At 36.7% G+C, this 21564-nt stretch overlaps 1 protein-coding gene across 2 annotated transcripts in view; it reads right to left on the reverse strand.

Annotated features, from left to right (window-relative positions):
* LOC113492703 (filamin-C) overlaps window positions 1–21564 on the reverse strand; it is an 88842-nt gene that overhangs the window by 58089 nt on the left and 9189 nt on the right. For both annotated transcript variants that reach the window (XM_026870306.1, XM_026870305.1), the window contains exons 2-17: window positions 14390–14679; window positions 13910–14090; window positions 13373–13472; window positions 12292–12434; window positions 11788–12011; window positions 10208–10349; window positions 8453–8616; window positions 7208–7383; window positions 6703–6815; window positions 5705–5886; window positions 5142–5384; window positions 4495–4621; window positions 3986–4406; window positions 3210–3382; window positions 2657–2744; window positions 1987–2152 (exon numbers count right to left, since the gene is read on the reverse strand). In XM_026870306.1, coding sequence (XP_026726107.1) covers window positions 1987–2152; window positions 2657–2744; window positions 3210–3382; window positions 3986–4406; window positions 4495–4621; window positions 5142–5384; window positions 5705–5886; window positions 6703–6815; window positions 7208–7383; window positions 8453–8616; window positions 10208–10349; window positions 11788–12011; window positions 12292–12434; window positions 13373–13472; window positions 13910–14090; window positions 14390–14605 — 2859 coding nt within the window. In that variant the 5' untranslated portion in view covers window positions 14606–14679. The remainder of the gene's footprint in view (window positions 1–1986; window positions 2153–2656; window positions 2745–3209; window positions 3383–3985; window positions 4407–4494; window positions 4622–5141; window positions 5385–5704; window positions 5887–6702; window positions 6816–7207; window positions 7384–8452; window positions 8617–10207; window positions 10350–11787; window positions 12012–12291; window positions 12435–13372; window positions 13473–13909; window positions 14091–14389; window positions 14680–21564) is intronic.

Here is a 21564-nt window from a genome sequence, read left to right on the forward strand (position 1 = left end):
GTGTAAGATTCTCATGTTATTATTACCTAAATGTTTTATGTCCGTGAATAGGTTTTGCAATGAAACTCTCAAGTGTTTCCGTAAGGATGTAATTCGAAACTTTTGGGGGAATAATATCGAAATTATTGTACTTTTAAATCTTTGATGGTCTTGAAAAGTTGTATACTTTTTTATTCTTATGTAAGTATTAAATACGACATAGATTAGTAACATTTCTGTAGAACTATTTTTTAAATCATTGTTGAGAACAACTTACTTACGCGTATTTATCGGTGTCGCCCGACCCGAGTGACGATATTTTGATCATGAATCCGTTTTTATTTACTAAAGTTATTACTCTAAAGTATTTGTTTTTGTTCTGTGCATTTATTTTAATACGAATTGCTTCACATAAGCAACTAAAATCAATAACCATACCTTCTTTACTACATACGCGAGTTACGACCACCAAGATTATCGCTAGCTATATAAATAAGTGTATATACTTACTTAGAATAAGTACTGACTACAACAAACTCAAGTCAATGGTCGTAATCTTAATCGCGGGAAGTTATCCCGTCGTAGCGAGTAGCGACAGAGGGTAACTATGAGACTGGGTGAAGGACCATAACTATGGGAGTCACGCACAATGTTTACATACTTGGTACTTGTTTCAAAACTGAGTTATAATACTGTACAAAGGGGTGAATAGGCGGGGGAAATGGAGAAGGGTTTTGTTATGGTTTTAATATGTTTTTTAGTATAAATTAATAGATTACGACGACGAGGGCTTGTTGTTTTGTAATTTATAAGAAAGCAATTTTTGTATAAAAATATGGCGCGTAACCGACACAGGCGATTGAAGTAAAACTTTTTTGAAAATGATTGACAGACTTGTGTTAAAACTACTTGTCTATCGAAAAAAATAAAAATATTCAAAAACCGGGTGGTACAGAAATGTGACGCCACATTACCGTAATGGAGTCTCGCCTAAAGAAGTTTCTCTTCAAAAATAAAAGACGCGACAAAACGAAGGTAGTCTGTCAATTCCGTTACTATTTGTAACGGAATTGATAGTCTCTATTTAGTATTTACCCCATTTTGTTCGGAATAGTATGTTTCAATTAAAAGCATCAGGGCCCCAATTCTGCTATTTACAACGGCCGATGAATGAATGAAATTTGGCTTAAAATTACATTTTTCGTATTCTCTTAAGCATTTTTCTACACAATAATTGTAAATTCAGTACGGGACGGTACACTCGAGGTCAATACAATTAACTTCCAATTATTGTATTGGCAAAATGCTTTATAGAATAGGAATAATTTCAAATTTAATCCAATTGCCATTCATTCATCGGCCATTGTAAAATAGCAGAATCGGGGCCCTGGTATCTCTACTATTACTTATGACCTAAAAATAATGATTCCTATAAACTATACATTTTTCGATGGTCATCTTTATTTAAAAGTAAAACTCCCATTATCCTTTTTGTAAGGTACATTTAATTGTACGCTCGTGTAAGTATAAGTGTACTCATTACAACTTTTATATTTAAATACATTCCTTTATTTGTACACAGACCGCCCGTAAAATGTGGACTGTTTGTTGATATTCACATATTTACTTTTGAATGTTAAATGTATAAAATAATTTGGATTTATAATCGTATTTGTATATTTTGCAAGTTTTACATTCGTAATTCGTGAAAATATTATTATAAATAGTAAATACTTCATGACGATTTATTTTATATTCAGTTATTAGTTTGACATTTAGCTTAGAAAGCAGTTGCAGTTCTGTAACCATGACAATTTCGCTTTTTTTTTAAGGTAACAAATCATAGACGAGTCAGTTATCTGCAATTGGCTACAAACTTATACGTTGCAGAGGTACCTAATCCGTATATCTTAAAAAGAAGCAAGGTAGTCAGAAGATCAAAAAGACCTCGACATATCCATAATAATTTCCTGAATACTCGTATTGATCAGTTTTTATAACACTTACCCTGCTAGTATACGTGTCGGAGTCTCTATCGTCTGCCAACCGATCAAGTTGTCTATTAAACGAGTCACGAGAGTAATCGGTGAACTTATTCAGTTGCGTGTTGCGTTTCGTTTCTCGGTCCAGCGTGCTCTGTCCCGGAAAACGTTCCGGCGGGTTTGTATCCAGGCTGCAAAAAATGATAATGGCAATAATTAATTGACCTCATTTTGACTGGTCTATTGGCCTAGTGGGTTCGATTCCCACCCAGGGCAAATTTTTTAATCAGTGCGATGATGTTTTGTTTCTGGGTGTTTTTTTTTTATATGAATATACTTGAAGAAAATAAGTACCTAGGCTTATCAGTGCTTTAGTGTGTGTCTATGATTACCAACTCATGATACAAGCTTTTAGTTTGAAACTAGTATTGAATATTATCATTAATCAATAATGACGATATATTCTTTATTATATTTGTTTACATTATTTTTCTATTAACGCACTACTCTGAAAAAATCTGTTCTCATTCAGAAAAGTAACGACATCGACAATTTAAAGTGATTTCAGAGTCGAAAATTAATGCAAGGTAGATTTATAAAAACCGCAGAATACATTCATCTACGTTGAATCTACTTTAGGATCATTAATCAAGCTTTGTAGTGTATCCTTTGTGGCGATATTATCAATATCTCACCTGTGGCTGCTCATCATTTGTCTTGTTTTTTCTATGCTGTCCCGGTCTCTGCGCGGGTGATAGGACTTCCCGCCGGGGTCACCTGGACCTGTATCGATACCATTGTTAATAAAAGCGTATTTTTCACAATGTTTTGGAATTACTCCTCAAACGAGTATAGACAAAAATGGAAATTAAGTAAGAAAACTGAATCTCCATTTTCTGGTCCATCTGTTCAGTAAAAATAAATGGAGACTAAGCAGCGGTTGATACGCTCACTTATTTATAGGTTACGATTTTTTTGCTAGTCTATTTCTCTACCTTATTTTTATGAAAGCTATAAAGGTTGTGAGTCAAAAGAAAAGTCAACTGGTGTTTTGTTCCACTAAGTTCTCTAAAAAATGAGACTTATTATATTAATAAAAAAATTATACGTATTATTAATAAATTATACAAATTCAATCGTGAATTCAAAATGAGTGTAAGCGTACGTAAGTCGCGTCTGAATTAGACCACAACCTCCCTAAACTTATAGTGTACGCTAATTTTATGCAAATGTAGTGATGTAACTCACTAGGGCTGCCGAGCCTCCTGGCGCGATCGTTTTCCAGGGACGAGAGTGGGCTCTGGTCCAAATTGTCCTGGGAACCGCTGTACGAACTGTACATCTTGTAGTTGGAACGTTTCTCCACTACACGCTTCGTGGTCGTGACCGGGCTGCCGTATCTCTCCGTCGGACTGTTCACCCTGGGAAAATAATGTGCTTTTGATATTATGAAGTCGTAAATGAACAGATTAAGCACGACTATTTTTGTTATGATATTTAGTTTCAGGTCTTATCTGTTAAGCTCTAATTATGGCAAAATTGGGCAGACCTTTGTTTACTACCTATTTCCTCAAATACAATACGCGTGTAATATTTTGTTATTTATTGCCTACTACGTACCTACGTATTTGGGAGTATTCATGTTTGTGACATTTAATCCCTATGGCCCGTTATAAAACACAATATGATATCGTATCATACGGAGTATAATATTTTATTGCACATCAGCGTACTATAAAATGTATTACGACAAAAGTAATATCTGAAACAAAATTGAAAATGGCTTCACTAATCCATTACTCCAATAAACTCTTTATACTCAAATTGCATAATACGAGAACTAATAATGTCGCAATATATTAAAAGAGAATACATTTTTATTCCTGGATATACCGCAATACGGCTGAAACTATGTAAAATGAAAATTGATTTACAACGTAAATATGAGCCAAGTACTGCGCGGGCTTTAAATATAAATTAATTAATTAACATTCGGGAAATATGGTTTTGGTATTCGCACGTACCTTATAATAGGGCTGGCGGTTCTGTTCAGCGGGCTTTCTTTCCTGCCGAGGGGGCTCGAGGTCCGTCCTACCGGACTGGTGGCGCGGTACGGGGAGCTCGCTCGATATGGGCTGTCAGACCTGTTCACGTCCAACCGGGACCCGTTCCCCAAATGTTTCGTCGTTATTGGACTCGCAGTCCTGTTTCTCGGACTCTCTGACCCGTATCTCGTGTAAGTTTCCTTCTTAGTGGCCTTTGATGTTGAGTACGCGGAATCCGTCACGTCGTAATTCTTTTCTTTGACATCCGACCCGTAAGTGGACTTGTAATAATCGCTGGAATCACGTCTCTCTTCCCGACGGTCGACTGAATTCGTACTGTGTTTGTTTGATTCGTATAAATTATACTGATTCATAGGACTCTCGGATCTCAAACGCGTTACTGGAACAAACGGAGAAGGTTACATAAACTGTATCAAAGAAACTTTTGATCTATTTCTGCTGTTAGTTAACTTGTTGTAGATGCTGACCTGGACTAGATATCCTTGCGTAAGCTGGTGAGGGGCTGGAGCTGTCGCGAGGCTTCTTAGACCGGGAGCCCACCCTGAACATGTGCGGGGAGCCGTGAACATCGTACCCGTTGAAGTAGATATACAACTGAAAAAACGATTGTTAAACCTTACAGTCTTAAAAATTAAATTACAAAAAAACATTTTTCTTCAATTTTCGAGACAAGCTACAAGGATTGAAGAGGATTACTTAATTATTATGTGTATGTAAAGCCCTTTGTTTCTTGACTCGTGATATTGAAAGGTTAATTAAATGACAAGTTGTCGTAAAAACCTTGACTTGACGTATCAAAGTCATTCAGTGTATTTCGGGACACTGTAATAACTTTTTACTGACGTAATATGACGTCTTTGAAATAAAAATTATGACGTCAACAACGTTATTGTTTTTTGTTTACAAATTTGGAATTCGTTATTCCTCTTAATTTGAGAAACATGGCTAAAGCGTAAAGCACGTTTATTGGCTCAAAGCAATGATGCATAAGAATCTGGCCACCTGGAGTTCAAAAAACTTGGGCCTTTAGACATTGACTAGCAGAAGCTAGTAAACTCTTTCACTTCGGACCTGTAAAGAAACATCTATGCATAATATAGTATGAGATAGTTACCCTATGTTTTCCAGGTGCCTTAGGCATGAAGGTAGCGCGGTATTTGGTAGCGGAGAGTTTCTCCAGCGCGCACATGACACTTCTCTTGTCATGCACTATGTCCAGCTGTAAGTCACCCTTTACTCCACACCCGCTAGTATCCAGTTCAAAAGAGTGAGGCTTAAGAGGCTCTGCGCCTTCCAAAGCTCCCGGGCTTAACCGGACTCCATGAGGATCAAAAACTTCACAAGTGAATGGCCCTCCCTGTAACAAAGATTTAATAGTTTAAATATTTGTTCAATTTTCTGACTTAGTCTAGTCAGAAACTGGTTTACTTAATAAAAACTGGAATAAAAATTTTGGAGAATACTGGTTTTAGTGTGTATTTCAACCTCTATAAGTAGACATGTCACGTAATTTTGTGCAATATCACTTATTAGATATTGTGGAATATATTTCGATGGTTTTCGGAATAGGTAAACACCCACGGCAATGATGATGTTGTGTTTTTCTCAAAAGGAACAGGAAGATGAAAGTACTAAGTATGAGTTTGTTCATTACTTTAAAACTTATAATTGACTTGCCTGTATATGATCTCCTTTATAAGTGATAGCGATGGTCCAGGTGCCAGCCTCGTCGGGCTGGAAGGTGGCGCTGGAGGCGGTGGTGCCGGGCGCGGAGGGCGGCGGGTGACGCGGCTCTAACGGCACCGCGCGACCGCTGGGCGAGTGAGCTGTCACGTCGATGTCTTCTCTTCTTGGTGCTCCTAGAATTAAAGAAAAGAGAAAAAATTTATACCTGACTGATAATGTAAGAAAAATCAATGTTTCGAACATAACTGAGTGATAGGGTGTTTGATAAACTAATGTTGATTACACAATGACGAATTTTCCGTAAGGTTTGAAACCAATAAGTTCATGTCTCGATCTATTAACGGTAGTGTGCAGGTAATTTTAAGTCTATTAAACTCAGCTTTAATTGGCTTTACAGTCATAAAATTATTTTATAAGAATGATTAATATTTGACTTTAAAAAAAATACCAATTCCAATGTTTCTGCTTTGTATACGTACATAACGAAACATCCCGTTTAGTGTTCTTTTAAAAGTAGTAAAGTTAAAAAAGTGTAATTTATATCATACTAGCTGGGGCCCGCGACTTCGTCCCCGTGGGTAGAAGATATAAATTATGATGTATACCTGCCCTGTTTTTTTTTCACATTTTTTATTGTATCATCGCTCCTATTAATCGCAGCGTGATGGTTTATAGCCTAAAGCCTTCCTCGATGAAAGGTCTATTCAACTCAAAAATATTTTTTCCATTTGGACCAGTAGTTCCTAAGATTAGCGCGTTCAAACAAACAAACAAACAAACTAGCAAACTCTTCAGCTTTATATATCAGTATAGAAGTATAGATATAGATATAGATGGCAGAATCCACTATCTGCATCATCTGCATGCATACATATTGTACGTATACAGTGTTCATGTTCAAAGGTCAATTGATTGTAAGGAGTGTTTCCTACATGCATGAGCTAAGGGCATAGTGATGTCATCGAATTGAATCAGTGTTGTGTACATACCTGTAGCACTGACTAGCACTTCCACGATGCTCCCTATGGCACACGGCGCCATGCCTGGCGGAGGCACAGACACGAGCCTTGGTAATACCCTGAAGAAATATCTTCCGTCCACCCTGGAACAATCAACAACTGATATATTGCTGAAATGAAGTTTGCTACTGGAAAAAAGGCTCTCAAACAAACATAGTAGGTTAGACGCATCAAACATACAAATTCGTTAAACAACGTAACTTGAATAATTACTAAAGTGGAAGGTAATAATTGATTGTTGTGTGATAGAGCTAAACAGCATCAACAACAATGTTATACAATTCATCATTACCTTTGAATAAAACAACCTCAAATAACACTGCATTTAAAATATTTAATTAACTTAATAAGCCAGTAATAAAAGTTAAAGTACTCGAAAACATGTAGCAGACGAACTCTATAGGTAATTCAATAAAATGTCTTAAGACAAGGACCTTTTTTTATCGTCTCTAATAAAACGTTAATAAAAGAATACCTGATATCGTCAACTGTGAGGACTATTTCGTGCATGCCAGCATGTTCGGGGACGAACTCGCCGGCGCCTCGTGCATCGAGTTTCAGTCTAGACTCCTGCTCCAGAGGGTTCACAATAGAGACCTTCACGTCAGATATGGACAAGTCGTTTGACACACTCTCGATCTTAATGTACGTCTGAAAGGCAATGAATTGGACGATTGTTTAGACAGCTGTTTTGAACATTCAATGTTAAAGAACTAGTGACGTAGCTCAAGGATGATGAACGATGAACGATATAATGTGATGTAACTTTCTTTCTTACAAAAAAATGGGAATTTCCCGCACTAGTTTCTGATTCACCCGTAGCGAAAAGTGCTTGCCGTAAACATTGGAAATGAAAAGCTAATTTCGCTAGTTACTTTGAACAAGCGCTGACCACATGTTAATTATAAGTTGGTGCTCATTCTAACCGAAAACTGGTAGCAGTTAGCAATTCGAAAATTTTAATGCAAAAACACGTTTACGTTAGGAATTCCTTATTTTACAGCGCAATTGAAAACTAAATTTTCCTTTGTCCTTTTTAATAAAAAAATATTAATAGGCTGACGGGAATTTTCTCCTTTTTGTCTTATATACCGTTAATAAAAGATAGCTAAGAGTTCTTGTTAGGTATTTTGTGTAGGTATTTCAGGATTTTCGTTTAATACCTAAATCATTTGATAAAATTCTCATTAATCTTTTCTTCTGTCGGAAATATCAAATGGGGCGCTTCCGTCTGTGATAGTCATCGCGCATCGGGGGAGTTTTATAAGGCTTCCGTTTTCCCGTTTGAAGTTGAGTCTCATAAAAATACAGATAAATTAGCTATCTAAACCTTGAGAGATCAATGCTCTTACAGTTTGCCTTTAATTCGATGAAGATAGCAATGTATTTTTAGCTTAATTGAATGGCATTTTCTTCTATCAGCTTAATGGGCACCTGCATGTCCAATATAGTTTCCTACCCTACCTATAATATAGTTTTAGTTAAATAAAATACGTTCCTTAATAAAATAGCACTAGACTTTATTGTTTCGATCTTTAAGTTTAGATGTGTTATTTCTAACTGACTTTATCCTAACTCTCCATGTACCGTGCGAGCGTGATAGCGTACTACACTTCTCGTAGCAGCGTCTCGCTTACACAACATTCACTTCACCTGAAAGGTTTTGATTTCAGGTCTTCTAGACTTTTCATCACTATGAATGTTATTTTATTGTACTTACAGGTTCTCCAACTCTTCCAGAGGTGGAATCCAATGCGACTCGTAACATGTCATGTACAGGCGGACGTGGGGGCACATTCTTAAGCTGTGTGGCCCACGCCATCACCCCTAGGTGCTCAACATCGCTCTGGCTGAGGTCACGAGCTGACAGTACTGGTTGCACACCTGGGCGGAGAAGGAATGATATGATATGGGAAAAATTTTGGCACTACTACGATATTTGTATTTAGCAAGTATAATATACGTCAAGCATAAGACGAAATTTCAAGCTCCTTTTAAATCAATTTCATTTATTTCTCTCTCTCTCCTGTCTAGCTCAATATACGCTGGGCCAAGCTTCTTTTGCAATATTTATTACTCTTAGTTTATTACTATTAGTCTTTCTACCATGTCATTTGTGAGTTTCAGATTATATTAAACTAAGAGCTATGTAATTGGTTTCTTTTATTTTGCTTATGAAATATGGGCGTTGGTATAAGACTTCAATATTGAATCGCAATTTTATTTTAAATATTAAGGCTAGCTGAAAACTGATTGACGCTTTAATATTGGAGCAGCACAATTTGTAATTATCACGGGATAGTCAGCACTTTTGATCATAACTGTAAATATAATATTTTACCAAACATTTCATGCGGTGACAACTTGACACTGTTTACCACAGCACAATGTGTTGTATAAGCATACCTACGTCCAAATTTCCCCGACAAATTGCTGCGTCATATTCCATTGACGAAAATCGATGTTATTGCAACCCTACCTATTATTTATTGTGCTCGTGAATCAAGCAATGACTGCAATAAATTATCAGGACGTGGTGTCGAAGAGTCCGATGTAAAAATTATGTATGAGGGTAGTTTAACATATCATTGAATACCGATGATACGTGATCAGTAAACATTGTTATGGTAATTTGTCAGGTGGCATTCTGATTTAGTTTTGGGTATCAATTATGTTAAATAGTAGTCGAGCGAGATTTGTGTGTGTTTTATTTCGTTTTTTTATTAGTAACAAATATAGTGGTGACCACTACGGCACGACGTGTCGAGGGTTCGAACCTAAGCATAAAAAGAACATAATTGGTGTGATGCACATAACAATACGCTTGCCCTGAGGTGTCTTTGCGAATCTGACTTGAATGTTTGTGATATCCCCGCGATAAAGGATTAACTTTCTTATTAGTACAGTATTTAAAAAAAAATAACTAACTAGTTATTATATTTACTGAACTGTCGAGCTTAGGTCAGGCAAATTGCGGAATGAAATATATTGTAACGTGCTGTAAAATCGGTCCACAGTACACAGTATGTCTCCAGAGCGACTTAATAATCAACCTAACTAGTTTGAGTTAACTACTTAACATTGTTGAGCTTTCTTTTCAGACTTAATGTACAGTCAGCAACAAATCTATGAACATTGTTAGATTTACAAGGCTCCGCGAAAAATCCAATATCAAAGATTACAAAGTAGTTTCAACGACAGAAATCTCCAGAAAACACCTTTAAAATGGTTTAAAACCAAAGTCAACCGACTTAAAAATGGCGAGAGCCCACAATATGTCTGTATTTTGTTCTTCTATGTACCTCAGAACTTCGGCGATTTTATTGATACTTTTTTTAAAGACAGTGTTTATCACAGTAGATTTATCTGAACTCGGATGTATGCTTTTGCTGTCAAAAAATATTATTGGAAGAGTTCAATCCGTCTTTATAAACATTTCTTGCTGATCCCTGAAAGAAGATACCGATATAATTACCAATTTTTTTAGCAGCGTCGATAGCCATCTGGTTGTTCTCCTCCCACCGGGCAGGGTCTCTCCGAAGCCGGCTGGGAGGTGGTGCAGGGCCTCCAAGCGAGCGCACCAGCTCGTTTGACACCCGACCGTCATTCCAGTCAGTCTGACAACAAATAGAATAAGTCTCACTTGATCTATGGTAATATTACATCTGGTAGGATTCTATTCAGTGGATCTATCGCCTCTTAAAGTAATATTATTGCAGTTTTTAAACAGAGATTCCGCTCTAACTCATGTAGTGCACTGGTACTTAATTTTTTAAACAGCCAATTATAAAAATAACTTCAGCTTATTGATTGGGTGTTCTACGAATGGGCCGCCCACTATCACTTCAAATAAGATTGCAATTGTTGAAGCAATACATTGCATAGGTGTACGCCTTTTTCCACAGTTAAAACAGTTACTTTAGGAGGTAGCAGTATCAGGCTCAAGGGTAGGCTGTGGTGGTCATGATCTTGATACGAAGAGCAAAACTCGGTAAGTATGAGTCCGACTCATACTTACCGAAAAGAAACTAATTATAATTATTTAGATGGCATTATTTGTATGGGTTTGTCAACCGCAAATTTATTTGTGACCCACCAGCAAATTTATGACCGTCGTACAACCATTGCTTAACCTCAATCTTTATTTTTTGAATTTATTGTTATAGTGTCATATGTATACATTTTGAACCGTCTAGCTTGTCACCGTTCATGAGATACAGGCTGGTGATGGCTAGCTAGACGGACAGATGAACGGACGTACTTTACTAAAGGGGTTTCGTTTTAACACTTTCTGTACAAACCCTAATAAATAATATTGAAATACACAGTGAAGGTATGTTCACCAATACTATTGGGTGGTTTGCGGTAATATTAACAACTATGAGTAATTGAAAATGCATTAATATTTTGTATTCCGGTAATGCTTTCAAATGTTATTTGGAACATGCGCGAGTAAATTAGAATTTAACAAAGTGTGATTTTAATCAAACAAAATGGTGACCAAAACTCTATAGGGATATTAAAATGTTATGAAATGAAAATAACTAAATTGCAAATAGTGCTTTGGTACAAAATATATATAAATTAATTTGGTTTCACAAAAGGGTGTTTTGATGACAAATTTTCAACAAAAAGCTATTAATATACAGTCTCTTTTTTAAAACATTATACATGGTGTGCAAAATGGATGCAAATGCAAACTGAGTATTACTTAGTGAACCAGGCACAAACTACTCAAATGAAGCTTATTCACTTTATAGTGTTGTTACAAAAGCTAGTGCTATTATCACAAAGATTTCGTGAGACTGTAGTTGATTTCACGATGCATCGTAAACATTGAAACGTGACTGAATAACTCAGTAGGTATTTGTTAAATTATATTATTTGTAGTCGGTTGCGACAACAGCTGAGATATGCGTTTGGCTGCCTTCACCTATTCAAGTGACGTAATGTATGTGGAGGAAAGAAAATGCCTATAGCTATGATTATCTGATCGTGTCCAACACCTACATAATTAGTCTAATAAGGTAATCTTGGTAAATGAGCGAAGCTTACAGTGAAATTTGTGATTCCTCTTTCTAGTCTCGAGTTGACCCATTCGAGAGTTGATTTGAATCCGGGGGAATCTGGCTTCATGAAGTAGGAGAGGTACGTCATTCCGGACAGCTCGTCCAGCCAGGGTGAGGCCAGGTACTCCGGCTCCAGCACCATCGGCACCTCCAGCTCGCGGTGCGCTAGCCTCATCGCGCGCCGACAGTTCTCAACAGCCTCGTGACGGTCTGCATACAAAAATAAGTGAATTATACTCTCACACGCTAATATAACGCAAACAAAGTACTTATTCTACGTTATCAATCTTCTCACGGATATTAAAAAGTCTGCGCTCGAGACATTTAGAAAACTGCAGCAAACGTTCGACTCGGTTCACAAGGCAAAAACCGTTGCCTATTAATTTCATAAAATCTATTTACGTTACGCCCTTACAGAATTTCCAATTACTTTTAAAGTCTGCTCGGAACGTTCTACCGTGTAATGAAATCTGTCATAATCAATACTGACTGAGTTCCCGCCAGTGCGGGAAAATGCCCGGTTTGCAGTAGTCGAGTAATGCGGAGAGGAGTACGCCGCTGTTCCAATCGGTCGTCAAGTTGTTGACGCGGCACTCCGGCATCGCCGCCTGCAGCCACGATAGCATCAACTTTCTGCAAGCAAACACCAATAAACGTGCAATTTGCCACTCACTCGCCGCCGCCGCCGCCGCGCCGTTAACACTCGCCCAGCGGATTATACAGTTCCATTTCTAGTTTCAGCTTAGCACTTGTTAGCGTTCAACAGATTACATGAATAAACTATGATGGAAACACTCATAACTATTCAGGGAATAATAAGCGTGAACGCTAACATTTGTGGATGTTTCGTAATAAAATGTGTTTCTAATAACTTCCTCTCTAACATTACTTAACATAGGTAGCTAGGTACCTGCATAACCTATGTATAATATCCAAGTATATAAGTTCTTATATAAAACTACATAATCTTAAGCTGTTAAAACCAGTCATTAGTTCTAAACGGCGGGGTTGTTAGGCAAGCTCACGGAGCGTGTCCTAGGTGCATTTATTTTAAACGCAGCCTAGATACATGAACGGGTGCGCCGGCGCAGGCGTGTCGCGCTAATTGCCTTTACACCAAATAAACGCTACTTTTAGATACAGTTAGTTATAAATCAAGGTTTATTGATTTAGAAGATGTACGGCATTACATCATTGACCTTACTTGGTTCGCATGAATTCATTGCATCTTCAACTCGTTATTATGCATTGTTATTTTTTTTGTCTTTGTTCAATTGATGTCTACAGGAGATTGTGTTTTATTAACTTAGGTTTTTGTACTTTCCGGATGCATGAAATTATGTAGGATTAACGTATACATCGCAAACTACATAAACACGCAAAGTAAAAAAAAGTTTAGGTCGGTTTTCATTGAAAACACCATGTTTATACATATCGTATCTGTTGACACACCATTATCGGTGAATGTATGCGTATTGCCTATTACTTAATTAGCATAACATTAAAGTATCAAGTGCCTGTATAGATCGTAACGTAAACATAATTAGCATTTCATGGCTAAAAAGCCTTACCTTGGTGGGAATTTGCTGCGCCCGATCTGGTAGCGGACGATTAGAGACCAAATCAAACCGAGTATGAGTTTCAGATTACCGTTCACGATGTCGACGTTACCTAGAAACAAAATTAATTAAATGGATATTAAAAATCTATAAAATAATAGATTAAATATTAATTTTATTTTATACCTCTTTATCTTATTTCACCCTATTATATATGGATTTATTATTAAACCTAGACTTGAGATAATATTACGGTATGTTAGGTTCTTAAACAAGCGATATATATGCTGTCAATTAAAATAAATTAATAATGATATCAACACATGCATTCAATTACTATTCCAGTCTGCGTAGATTGGAAGAGTGGGCATTAAGCCTTGCTTTTGAACCAAAATAATAATGATCTTACTTACTTACATTTTAAGATGCTGATTAGACATTTAGAAACGAAGTTTTACGATAAGTCTTCCAGTTCGTCTTTATTAAATTTTTTTTAAAGTAGTAGAGATACCCAATTATAAATAGTCCTGAATGTTCAAACTTTCGTACCGATATTAACAAGTTTGACTCCATCATCTTCAATGGCCTGCAGCGCCGTGGTGACATTCTCCAGTTTGTGGTGTTGGTTCGTTGGGTTGTGACTCCAGCCCTTCAGCTTCCGGCCTTGCAGGGCTTCCACCAGCGCACATAAAACTGTGCCATCTCGTAAATCTTCTACTAGATCTAGAACCTAGAATACAACATTATCTTTGAATAGGAATACATGGATTTACCTATTTTTAATACATTAGTGTTTACAAATATTGCGGCCCTAAGTAAAATTAAAGTCAATGCTTAAAAAAATCTGTAGTTCGCTGACTCCTAAACTAGGTATAGACTGTTTGTTAAGAGTGAGTATTCGCATATTTCGCAACACGTTACAAAACAATAGACAGGTGTTACAGCAATTACAAAATCAATGAATCATTCAGTCGTTATAAAAGAACAGCAGTGTTAATCTGTAAACTCGTTTATCACGGCATCGTTTACCTTTATGTTCATTGGCTTCAGGGTCTCGTTGACCCAATTTCTGAAGGTGTTGGCCTGGATCTCCACCCAGAGGTCCTCGTGGCCTTTGATGGGCATGCCCTTGGCGGCGGTCCCTGCTTGGCTGCGGGCGGCGAGGCCGGCCTGCGTGCTGCGCCCCGCCGAGCCCTCGGCCGAGTGCGCCCGCACGCCCTGGTGCGTTACCCTCACCCCTTCCATACTTATCAGTTATTAATACGATATTGTCTATTTAATATCACTTTATTTTCTTTGGCACTGCACATCGTTGGCATCTGGAAAGATTTAAAGTTGATGTCACAGTAGATACTTAACCATACAACAAGAACGGGAAAGACAGTAAAAATGATTATCTACTGTTGGAGCAAAGCAATTTTAGGCGAGATTGATTTTAATTAACTGTTTATAAAATGATAATTTTTTACAGTTCATATAAATAACTAGGTAAATATTACAAACAATCCACGGTATACCATAAACTAGCCGATATAAACGGCATGGCGATTCCTCCAGTAGTGATATAATTCACCGGAGGTCGTGCGGATAGCCGATCTGCGGTAATACGGAGACATTGTTTATGCACAGACCGTTACAACCGCACCGACCACACCCATCTAATAAATATGTTAAAAGTACGCAGTTAGTTATATCAGAGAACTGCTGTATTCTTTCCAACGGTAAAAAAATGCTTTACAAATACATTTTACTATTATTAGATAAATGCGGACAACATCACATACATTGTTCTGAACCCAAAGTAAGTTGCTGAAGCACTTGTGTTATGGAATTCAGATACAACGAAGGTACCACAAACACCCAGACCCGAGACAATGCAGAAAATGTGAATTTTTACATTGACCCGACCGGGGATCGAACCCGGGACCTCAGAGCTAGCGACACCTTGAAACCGGTGCGTACGCCACTCGACCACGGAGGTCGTCTAAAGATAATTTATTATAAGTCATTTTAACATGAACAACATCTAAGAGAACTAAACACAGATTAGAACTATCTTCTCAACATGTTATATTGTACTTTAAAATATTAGAAAAGGTAATGCTTTTAAACAGCCAGTTTTAAATAAGCCATAGCCGCTACGTCACGCAACACTCGCCTTGTCGCCGAAGTCTGAACGGATCTAGAGTTTTAAGCAGATTGATGACGCATTGTCACTTCGGCTTTGATTGATGACGCCTCCCGAAACCTAACGACACTACACTGGAGTTACTTAGAACTCTATATACTGCATTATCACATCAAACTAATATTATGAAGGCAAAAGTTCGGACCTTTGGGTGTTTGTTGCTGCCTCAACGATTTCAATAAATCTAGTACAAACAGGTAGCTATTTTTTTATCCTACTGCGTCAGAAGAAGGATTATGTCTTTGAAGTTACAATTGAAGTCCACGCGAGTAAAACAGCGGGATAAAGCTATTAAGCACAACTTCGTGTGTTAGTTATAGTAATGACCAGCAGACCGTATCAATGAGATAATAATTTAATGAGTTTTTTATATGAAAACAAAGCCGGGGTAATCTACTTACGACTGGCACAGCATTATAATTACGCAGGTTGAATGTTAACCCATCTGTCGCTATAATGATTACATGACGTGATGTTTGTTATCATATTATTATTATTAAGTTTTTTCGTATTTAACTTTTCTCTTACTTAGATACAATAGAAAAGTGAAGGAAGATTTATATATTAGCATAGCACTTAGATTTAGATGCCTTGCTCACTTTTGGGTGACTAGCTTTCACGCATGGTTTCGTTTAGTTTATCGGTTATAAGGAATATGGAATCGATATCTCTTTCCTTGAGATTCAAACGCACCTCATAGGTTTAAAGATTTATATAGCTCGACAACAGACAAAGTTACTTTTGCATGCAGTATACTTGTCAAAAGTTGTCGTAATACTTATGGTTACTATAGAGTCCGAACCATTCAAACCGGAATACCATTCAGACTTATGCTTGATTGGTATAAACAATACAACATTACGCCTTACTGGAGGTAAGCCTTATCTAATTCATAGTTTCCTTTTCTTTTCGGATCTCAACTTCTGCGGGTCAATTGTTCTGGGCCCCAATTCTGCTATTTGCCATGGCCGATGAATGTATGGATATTGAATTAAATTGGCACTATTCATATTATTCTATACATTCTTTTATTGGAAATTCAGTACGGGCTGTAACACTCATGGTCAAGACAATGAATTTCCAACTGTTAATAATAAAAATAGTTTCTAATTCAATCCAATTGTCATTCATTCATTGGCTTTTGTAAATAGCAGAATCGGGGCCCAGTGATAAATAAGAGCGGGTTAAAAATTGTTCATAAATGCGATCAGTTGAAGCTGACTTCATATGACGTTTGATCAAAAGACGATTTCTATTACTGAACATACACAGTTTATTAGTCAGGAATATTCGACCAAATATTTTACCAAAGAAAAGTTGATCATGGGTAACTGAAGGTGGTTTTTTTTTGTTTGTCAACAGCTATCATGTTTCCTGAACTATAATAAAGATATAAACATTTAAAACCATCTTGAAGTTGACAATTCGCAATCAAGTTCTTCAGAACGTAGTTCTAACTGTGACTGGTGACATCGTTCCTAAGTGTAGCGATCCTGGCAACAATTATTCGCTCGAGAATACCGTCGCAGGCTGCGGCACGCACTAATTAGTCGCTGCGGCCTCGCGCACATGTTCAAAGTACTCAAAGAGACGTACCGTAGTGTTTTATTTGACAACGCGGATCGGTGACACCGTTTCTTTATGGCCGCTGCAAGAACGAGGCTTTGATGCGCTTTAGTATGACTTTACTGATGTTTTAGTGTCAGCTGTTTCAAATAGAGCATGAATTTTGCAGTTCTACAGGTTTTTAATGGCTATAAAAACTTGTTTTTAACGAACTGTCAACCTTTGCCAGGTACAAGCTCCGACTTGACTATGATCCGCGATTAAAACCCATGATCGCGATCCAGATTGAGGGTCCGCGTAAATTGATGTTCAATCAATATTGTGAGTATAGTAAGTAAGTATGGAGGCGTAATGATTTTGATCACAGATTGCGATTGAGAGGAGCGTTTACGCGACGCTTTCGCTTATTCTGTTTTAACAGTAAATTGATTTCTAATCTATTTGAGACAAAACAATAGATCTCTGATATCGTGACAACATTACAGTTTTGTAAAACGTGTGTTGCAAAGATCAGTTTTTTCACAGGCTCATTATGTCTACGTTTTTCGCATGAAGATAATTTACTACTTATCTCAGTCCGTCAAGCATTTTTATCTTGCAGAAATTGCGGTCTAGTTTGACAAGTAAATAGGTACAAACATTTTCTACATAGAGTAATGCAAGCGGTATAATATATCGTCTTTATCCTAGTTAAGTAAGCTTCGAAAAAGTTAAATGATTCTTTGGTGTTTAGGGTCCTTCTATCACTATTACAGCACAGTATCTTAGGACCGGGTATGTCTCGATGAAGCTTTTACAGATTATGAATTTCTGGTAAAGATAAAGTAAAATCAATACGGCTGGCACCATTGATTTTCATTTTAGACTTCTTACTCTCTAACATTTTAGTAGGAAACCCTTAAAATCACGAGTCAAATTTGCTGTTTTTTTTAAACTGTTTTCCTGTCCAGGTACTACCAAACTTTGTAAACTAAACACGTGTCGTTTATAAACACGCAAATAGGAACCCTAATAAGTTCTCCGAAACGTGATTTCTATTAAAAAACTGGAAAAATTTCATCGACAATCAAAGAAGTTTTCCTATTATGTAAATGAGGAAATTGCTGGGTAACGCTTGTTACTTACTTATATTTCTCTTATTAACATACACAATGCGAGGAAAGACGTTGTCACTACCTCATCTATAGGTACTAAGTAGTACGCAGACCTCTGTATATAGCAATGTGAGAAAAATGTACACAAACTCAAATGATACTACGTATTATCATGTCATATTACAGAGATCATGGTACAGCGTATTTTTTGCATGTTTTTTTCTGTTGATTATGATAGCTTTTGCAAGTTAACACAGGGTGCTTGGTTGAATTTTCAAGTACTGAGAGTCAACAGATCATGATTTTCTTGATATGCGACCCGTTCAAGAATTGCTTGTTATAGACATACATTCCTACAAACATTTGTCGCCAGACCTTAATCCAGATGTTTATTTTCGAATGATTCATGTACACAATCTGCAGCGGAACAAACCAAGTACCTACTCCGATGATGCAATCTCGATGGTAAATTAAACCTTTGTATCGGTAAAAACTCGTTTCGCTTTACTTTATCCGGAATTTATAACTAATATTTTCGCTTTAAATTGAAACCGTTCGTATATTCAATTTCACGGAAACGTAGAATTTTTCACTTCCAAAAATTCGTGTCAATGTTAGCTTTAGGTGGGACCTATGTAGATTATATCACAGTCCTTTATTTAAAACAAAATTCGCATGCATTCATAGTCACGTTTTGGGCAAAATAATAGAGAATGTCATTTGCATTAGAGCCATGTAACAAAATATGTGCATTTCCCTTAAAAATGGTAAGACGACGAAATGAATAAGTTTTGTTATAAGATATACTAATAAAAGCTTAATATGTAGAATTACTAAATAGTCAATGCCTTTCCTTAAGTTATTTTAAGTCAGGATTTTACTGTCTAACTAAACCACACGACTTACTTTACCGGATTACATAGTAAGAATGGTGGACGCAACTGCTTAGCTTATAATAACAAGACATTTTTCGGAATATCACTCTTTTTAAACAAATAGCAAATCAAAAGTGTGAAGAGCTTTGTCTTTAACGAAGCAGAACCTATTCTTTAAGTCGCCATAAATCTCTCGTTACGTATTGATTTAGTACATTATATAAACGAACGTAATAAGTCCGAAGCCAACAAAAGGGAACAATGATGAAGGCAGCGAATAGAGGCGTGGGTCGCTCTTAAATTCGTCCGATACTCATACCTACCGATACTTATACTACCGATATTATATAAGATATTCTAATATTCTATTATCGATACTAGTGGGCAGTGTTAGCTACCGACATAACAGCTGATGTAGCGTCACCTCTATTTTAAATGATCATTACGTCACTAAACACATCTTTACTTAGAAATCATATATTAAGTTGCGGGGTCGTCAATGTGCGATAACTAGTAGAATTTATGTTCAATTGGTAATTATGAATCTTCGTTTGAGGTGAACTTGTCTTCGTAGGATACGTGTGATTCATATTAGATGCACTTAAGTAGGTCTACTATATATTTAAATTGAGTCAACGATTGACAAATGTAGAGTTATTTTGTGTCTTAATAAAATATTTACCGATCTGAAAAGTATTGGATAGAACTGGCTGATTGTTTACTTTATATTTATGAGTAGCGTAACATAACATAAATATAACATTGAAGGCTAAGAATAACATGTATATTACCTAAACACAGGTGTTACACAAAAATTATTAATTCTCAAAGAGAAAAACAAAGCACTATCCTTTCATTTACCTACTTCGATATGTCTTGGGTGTCGCTTCCATCTTTTGTAGAAATACTATCGCAATAGTTTAAGAACACCGCCTAGTACTCCACGCAACTGTCTTGCATTAAGATATGGTAGTAGGTCCCATAAACTTACGTGTCGTAAACATTCCACTACTTTAATGATTACTAATTAAATAGTACCTTCAAGAAGGACAGGCGCGAGGCGACACAACCTACCTACATCGCCCACTACGGAGCGATGATTTAAATAAATCATACGTGATGACTAGCTTAATTATGATAATACTTGTTCTTTTTTCTATATCATTATAATTTTGCTTTTATGATTTAATTTTGAACGCTTTAATAAGGATCTGAGGTGATAGAGGTGTGTACTGTTCCAAAAAAAAATTAGCAAGGTGAAGAAGTAAATATAGGTATGAGCAAAATTTTCGCGAATTAATAAACTAAATAATAAGATGATAAATATTTTAGGAATTAAATACTGATATGATCTAACAAATCAAAGACTCCAATTAAAGTAAGTCACCAATAAATTCGACATGCAAAAAAAATGCCATAGTTTTAATTAAAATGTTTTCCCGGAGAACTTCATTATTGGATATTGGTACAGAAATTCGTGGAAATTAATATCGCTGCGAGTATTATACACAAGCTGAAGTATTTGCTCACCATATTTCGAAATGCAGCCTTTGAAAACGATACGAGTTACATCCCTATATTCGCGTATTCCCAGTATCGTTTGCAATGTCCCGGAACTCGGGTATACAGAGCTAAATGTTAATTGCACGGTTATATAAAAAGTTTAGTTGTGGGACGATGGATATTGGGTGTCGATGAAGCTCGCCACCCACAGCGCGATTTGAATCGATTTATGGTTCAGCAACAGATCTGATTATAATAATGTGCGTGCAGCGGACTCGTATTCAAGTGAGACGAACAAAGGTGCGGCACTAAATACTGTGAATGAGGTTGAAGGTAATGTCTAATGTGTCTACAGATCCTAGATTTCAACTAAATACGTTGGCTATTATATTTAAAGAGAGTTAAGTTTTACTTGATGAACCTGGCAAAAATGATAAATGCTTCACAATTTCACGATCAATGCTCAGCGAGTACCTGCGGTGTATAGGAAGCGGTTGCGGGCCTGGCAATAGAACATCTATAGGAAGGTATTGTGGTAATGTCACATTGTGTAAAAAAATGAACGATATAACCTTAATCACTTTCTTTAACCATTAATTGATGATTGATTTAGACACTCATTAAGTGCACGGATACCCGAGTGGTGTAGTACACCGCGCCAAATAAACTGAGCGAGACGTGTCGCGGGTTAGATCCTCTCGTTGAACAAGTATTTGTGTGATTCAAGAATGCTTGTTCTGAGTCTCGTCCATATAAATTGAATGTTTGTGAGACTCTCCGGCACATAAGGATTAAATAACTGTCTAAAATCAATTGATAATAGGGATTTTGTTAATAGGATAATATCTCATAAACAAACTTTTAATTTTTCAATTAATGTGATCATTATGTTCTAAGCGTCATTCCCGTTAAATATCTTTATGAGTTTTAGTTAACACATTGATAATATTATTACGTAAGGCATAAAATCACGGAATA

This window comes from Trichoplusia ni, chromosome 4 (genome assembly GCF_003590095.1).
Source record: "Trichoplusia ni isolate ovarian cell line Hi5 chromosome 4, tn1, whole genome shotgun sequence".
NCBI classification, from domain to species: domain Eukaryota; kingdom Metazoa; phylum Arthropoda; class Insecta; order Lepidoptera; family Noctuidae; genus Trichoplusia; species Trichoplusia ni.